This window comes from Talpa occidentalis, unplaced genomic scaffold, assembly GCF_014898055.3.
Source record: "Talpa occidentalis isolate TD23 unplaced genomic scaffold, MPIMG_talOcc4v2.1 talOcc4.5, whole genome shotgun sequence".
NCBI lineage: Eukaryota > Metazoa > Chordata > Mammalia > Eulipotyphla > Talpidae > Talpa > Talpa occidentalis.
Genome location: NW_023604861.1, coordinates 111535442 through 111541441, shown reverse-complemented (window position 1 = coordinate 111541441; position 6000 = coordinate 111535442). Strand labels below are relative to the sequence as shown.

The 6000-nt window shown below is 52.7% G+C and overlaps 1 protein-coding gene across 1 annotated transcript in view; it reads left to right on the top strand.

Moving 5' to 3' along the window:
• Positions 1-242: 242 nt before the first annotated feature.
• The window catches only part of EPAS1 (endothelial PAS domain protein 1), an 83548-nt gene continuing 77790 nt past the window's right edge, over positions 243-6000 (top strand). The window contains exon 1 of the mRNA XM_037526881.2: positions 243-761. Within this exon, the coding sequence (XP_037382778.2) occupies positions 736-761 (26 nt within the window). The 5' untranslated portion in view covers positions 243-735. The remainder of the gene's footprint in view (positions 762-6000) is intronic.

Genomic DNA, 6000 nt, shown 5'->3' with positions numbered 1-6000 from the left:
TCAGGGCAGAGGCCGCAGCCGCGCCTCGCGATTGGCCGGGACGCAGTGGGCTGCCCGGGCGCGCGGCACGGCGGGGCGCGGGCGGGGCGCGGGCGGGGGCGCGGGCGGGGGCGGGGCCAGCCGGCGTGCGCCCGCCCCCGCCCCGGAGCCCGCGCCCCTCGTGGCCTCCCCAGCAAAGGCCGCCGGAGTTTTTAAAGTGGGCTGGCAGCCCTCGGCACGGGACAGTCGGGAGCGGCCAGCAGCACAACGCCGGCGCCCGCCGCGCGCCCGCCCCCGCGCTCCTGAGGCGGCCGTACAATCCTCGGCAGTGTCCTGAGACTGTATGGTCATCCCAGCGCCCGCCCGGCCACCGGCTCCTCCAACGCCCTGCGTTCCGGCCGCTTTTCACTTTTTTGAAGTCCCAGAAAAGTGACTTCTCTTCCAAGGAAAAAGGAACTTCAGCCCCCTTCGCGCTGGCCTTTTGCATTTGACAGCCTCCTCCCACTCCCTACCCGACCCCGCCTCCCCGTGCAGGTTGCTTCCCGTCACCTTTCTCCACCCCCAGCCCCCGCACCTAGCCAGCTGCGCCCAGACTTCCACCTGACTGTGCGGGGCGCTAAGAACCTGCGAGCGCTTGGGGCCTTTTCCACCGGACCTGGCCGCAGGGACTGCGTGAGGACCGCGGTGAAGACAGTGGCCACAGCCTCCGCCGGCGGGGAGCCCGGCTGTTCGGCGCTTCCGAGGGCCACGGCCACAATGACAGCTGACAAGGAGAAGAAAAGGTAAACGGGAGTCCGCGCCGGCGAGGGCGCGGGTCCGAGGGCACCACCCGGCTGCGCCTGGCCGGCGCGATGAGGCCCGAGGGTCGGCGTGGCGAGTGTTGAGTGGGGAGAGCAGGTGCCGGGGGTTGCGGGTGGGGGCGCCGAGCTGCGGATTCGCGGGGGAGAATTCTGTGAGCCGCAGCCGTCGGGAATTTGTTCCCGCACCCGGGCTTGGTGGCCGCGGAGGTGGCCCTGGATGCCAGAGGTGCCGCCTCAACCCGCTCGCCCCGCTCCTGCCCCTCAAACGCTCAAGGCCAGCAGGTTGAAGTGTTTCTTGCTTGATTAGGCTGAGGTCAACTGGAGATTTTCTCAGGTCTTGCGTGCGGGGCAGCGTCTACTTTTTTCTTGGGACCCTCGAGTCCTTCCAAACGAGCTGCTGTGCCCTCCTCGCTGCTCCCCAGACTGGAAAGGGGCCGGAAGCCGAGAGCAGCGCCGGAGTGCTCGCCTGCCACCGGGTCTGGCCGCAGCATCTAGCCCCATTCCGGGTCTCCAGTCCCAGCTGGAGCTCGGAGAACCTCGCTGGCTGGCCCCGCACCTTGGCTCGGGAGGAGAGCGCGCAGCGGGGCCGCGCCGCCTCGCGGGGCAGGTGTCTTGGTGTGCAGGGAGGGCATGGCGGGGCCGAGGACCAGGCAGGTCCCTGTGCCTCTCTCTCCCAGGAGAGCGGAGAAGGGCAGCCACCCTCGCCAGCCTGCCCTCGCCAGCCTCTGGAACTGGGTGAGAGGCGACTCCAGCCAACTCTCACTGCCCTCCCGCCCCCTCCCGGCCGCTCCAGGCCTGGTCTGGCCCTTGCTCTGCGAGGGTGAGCGCGCTGCGGGGCTGCGCCGGCGAGGGTGCAGCGTCGCCCCCCGCAGTCCGTGGGGCTGGCTGCCTAGCGCCCCGCGCCTCTCTCCACTAGGAGCTCCCTCCCGGGCGCGCTGGAGCTTTCGGCCCGGTGCGAGGCTGCGACTTGCAGGGCTGAGTTGCGCGAAACTGGAATCAAACGCGCTGCCAATTGAGCGGCTCAGAGTCGCGGGACCTGCCCGAGGGGCCGGGGCGGCGTAGGCATGAGGGGACCAAGCCCCGAAGGGAGAGGGGTGCAGGCCGTGAGAGTTAGCGTCCGCGTTGATTTGCTCTAACTCGGGCTTCCAGTGCGGGACCGAAGCCAGAAGCCGTGTATCCGCTGGTCTAAGCGGCGGTTCCCACCTCGGGGCACCGATGAGGGTTGATAAACTAGAGCGTGGGTTCTGGAGGGGCGCCCCGAGATCGCTGGGGGGAAGGCTGCGTCCGGCTGGCTGCCCCCTCACGGTCCAAGCGCTCCCTCCTGCGTCACGGTGGCGCCCCAGGGCCTGAGACGGGTGAGGGATCCTTGACTTGAGTACTGGGATCCTGAGACTTCAGGGGATGGCACCCCTGGGGGCCGGTGTCTTTGGAGGGCAGCGAAGCAGGGAAGAAACTTTTAAGATTCCAACCGTTATTGAAAAACCAACATAGCCTGCATCCTGATGCCACTTACAGAACTTAACAATCAAAACCCCAAGTTACAGTCACTGCCTCCGCGCGGGCTCTGGGTTTCAGAGCCGGCGAGGGAATTTATTGTACATTTTACAACTGTGATGCCTGTCCGTGAATTTCGCAATCCAGGGAGGTGGGGCCAGATGGTAATCTTGACAGATGTGTGAAGTGTGAGCTTCTCCCGCGCGGCTCAGCTCCGGGTCCTGTGCCATTTTGTATACGAATCTCTCAAGAAACTTGGGCGCGGGGAGAAAGCTATTTCAACACACCCAGCTGTGGTGTTAGCCGCCTGGCGCAGAGATAGAGGAGAGGCGGCCTGCAAGAGACCAGGAGGAGATGTTGCATAATCAGACTCCGAGTCAGTCCCAAGCGCGGCTGCTTTCAGAACCTCGGCGGGGTTGCGGGTGAAACGCCTAGGAGGCACCTGCCGGTGCTGTGCCCTGAGCGGGTATCTGCCTTCTGTGAGGTGCCTTGAGTTTTGTACCCCTGACTGACAAGGTAAACAGCTTGTCCCTCTCCATCCAGAGCCCCATGAGGGGTTGTCCAATTCCTGTTGGACTAATTGTTTTAAGACGTTTACTTTTTGTGCCTAATTCTGCTGACTGCAGGCTCCTTTTGGCACCAAGGGTGGCCAAAATATGTGAAGCAATGCATGGGAAGTTGGTGTGTCCTGTAAGTGATTGTCTTTAGCTTCTGTAAAGTGCCTCACAAGTGCAGTGAGATGCCTGCCAAGAGAGATCTCAGGTGAGGATTCTGTGCACCAGTTCTTTAGAAAAAATTGTTACTTCCGATTCAGAGAACACTTTTCCAAATTCAAGATGAACTGAGCATTTGCCATGTTCCTTCTAATAGCAGCCCTTCCAGAAATGGGTAAGGATTATTTTGCTCCAAAATGTTCATGTGTGGATGGATATGTTAATGTTTAATAATAAAGACTTTCCTTTCTAAACCTGGTTGGCTGCCTTGATAGGGGGTGCCTGCGTGCACTCATTCGTGGTAGGGGATATGTGAAGTGCACCAGATATGGTCTGAAACCCCCTCCACACACTTTTTTTGTACCTCTCTCTGGCGTGAAGTATGTCTCAATAACCAAAGTTCCTGATTTTGTGAAGCACTGGAAAGTGTCAGGATGATTCACCTCCTGATAAAACAATTTCTGACTTCATTCTCTTGGGGAGATCTGAAAGTTTTTAGGAGCATGGCAATTGGAGAGTGGTTCAGGCAAATGGAAAAGTAGTAGGAATTATCAGGATGACTCACCTGATAAAACAATCCTGTGTTCCTCCTCTAGGAGAGAAATGAGTCTGAAAGTCCTTAAGTGCATGGAGATTGGACAGTGGATCAGGTAAATAGAAATGAAGTTCTTGGAAAATTAGGGATCAAGGTCCAGCCCCTGAGCCAGATCAGGTTAGCGTACCTTTCACATAGGCTTGCACTGCTTAGTGTGGGGCCTGTGGTGCCAGAGGAGTTAATGACATGTGGACACGAGTTTTCAAACTATCTCCTCCTCTCTGCCAGCTGGACTGAATTGTTCCTCTGCTAAAAATAAAAAGTCCATCTTTTCCAATTCTTGGAAAAATAGTGCTGGACAGCTTTTCCTCAACTTAAGTATATTTCCTCCATGTATTCCTTCAACATTTGACACCTGATTCCAAGAACACAGGGACGATCTACAACTGATGTAACATAGTATAGTTCAGGTACTTAACATTCAACTCATACTGTTTTCATGAAGTTCAAAAGACTGCTATGGATACTACAGGTGTTTTCGATGTCACTGATGGCAAGTTTAGAATTATTTTATAAGGGAGAGTAGAAATCATCTCTCTTTCTGGATGAGAAAACCAAGGCCCTGAAAAGTTAAGTGCCTTCTACCAGTCACAAGTGCTGATAGGAATCGGAACCCAGATTCATTACGACTAGCCTTGAAATACCTCTAGACAGAGAGGACAATTTCCAAATGATTAGTGCGCCACCCCCAAACCACTGAACCTTGTATAACGGAGATTTGCCTTTCTAGACAATTATAAAAGACTCCAGGCTACAGCTTGAGTGATTGTTTGCTTTTTGCAAAAAAAAAAAAGGAAGCAGAGTTGGGCTCGTTCCGGTATCTGAAAACTCTGGCAAGTATGAATTCATTGTTGTACTGTTCTCCCTTTATTTCACTTAGAAAAAAATTCACTTGTATGTGGACCTCATTAAATAAAACCAGCGCAAGGACTGTTCCCTGGTAGAGCAGAGTGCTTTGTGGAGAATTCCCTGTCAGCCCCCATGCAGCAGTTATTAGATTGATTCCTGTCCTAAATAAGTTGGCTTTTTCACTCGGAGTGAAAACCATAAAACTAAATCTGTTTAATTCACTTAGATGATCAGTTACTCTCCCCTTACTATATGCATGCAGGATAATCCTCAACTTTCTAGGAATGTATTCTATAAAATGTTACAAATATTAGAAACCAATTGGATAATTCTTAGTGTTCCAGAATATTAGCCCAATGTATTTGAAAATATTTGCTATCATTAATTATTTCAAGATTTAGGTTTTTTTTCATTTCTCAGGGAATCCATTTGGTAGTATTTACTTTTTATATTTTCCCAGTTCTGTTCCACATACTGTCATGAGTTTTTATTGTTGTTATCTTTAAGTCTAATGAGTCTTCCCTTTTTCTTTTATCATTGACACTTACTGATAGTTCATAATAAGTAGGATTTTTGCCAATATTGTAAAAATCAGCAGTGTTTGCTCTCAGGGTCCCTAATATCCTTTACCCCCACGCTCCTCAGTATCATGCTGTCATTCTCATGATGAAAACCAGCTCTGCTGTTTGCATCATGGTATAAAGCAACAAGACAACAGTGTATATAGAACACCGACTCCTATTCTGGATAAAATGCTGAAGAGGAATTCAAGACATAAGGGATTTGGTCCTCCTCATCTTCAAGTTGTTTAGTTTGACTGGAAGTAGGAAGGACACACAAGGAAGCTTAACTAAAGATATAAGCAGCTAGCAGCTTCCATGCAACCTTTTTGTTAGGATTAAATCTTTTGAAGTTAAAAACCTAGTAGCATTTCAGGAAGCAATTACACACACAGCACACACAATTATTTAAAAGTATTGTGTGCATTTTGGATGGGAGATATTTTCCCTGGAATCACACAGAGTTACTGTTGCCATCAGCATGAAGACTGACTCTGAGCGAAGGTCAAATGGGGGTTAGGCTGGGCTTCAGGAGAGCAAGGACAAATGGAGGGTTCAAGAATATTCCCTGTCATGTACTTAGAACATAACAGACCCCCAACATTGGATGTTTACTGTTCTTACACACTTGGCTTTGGGTGAAGACACACAAAGGCATCTAATAGGGCTGCAGGAGCAATAAGAGTATATATAGGTCCTGATCACACTGGGGACAGCAGTGGAGACAGCTGTGACCTCGGGAAGGCCTGAAAGGCACAGAACTTCTTCCCCTGGGCTTTGTGAGTGGCCTTTCTGGGGTGACCTTTGAAGCTCTAAATTGGGTGCAAGGTACTATGTGTATAAGCACTCTTTTTCCTGAGGGAAGTCTCTGCAACTCTCAATAGCTTTTCAAAGTTTCTGTGATCTGGAAAAAGAATAGGTGCTCTTAGATGTCTGATTGGGGGACTGCCTCACATTTCTGCATCTGTCTGTTCAGGTCCTAGGCACTTCTCCCATGTCAGTGCCAGTGT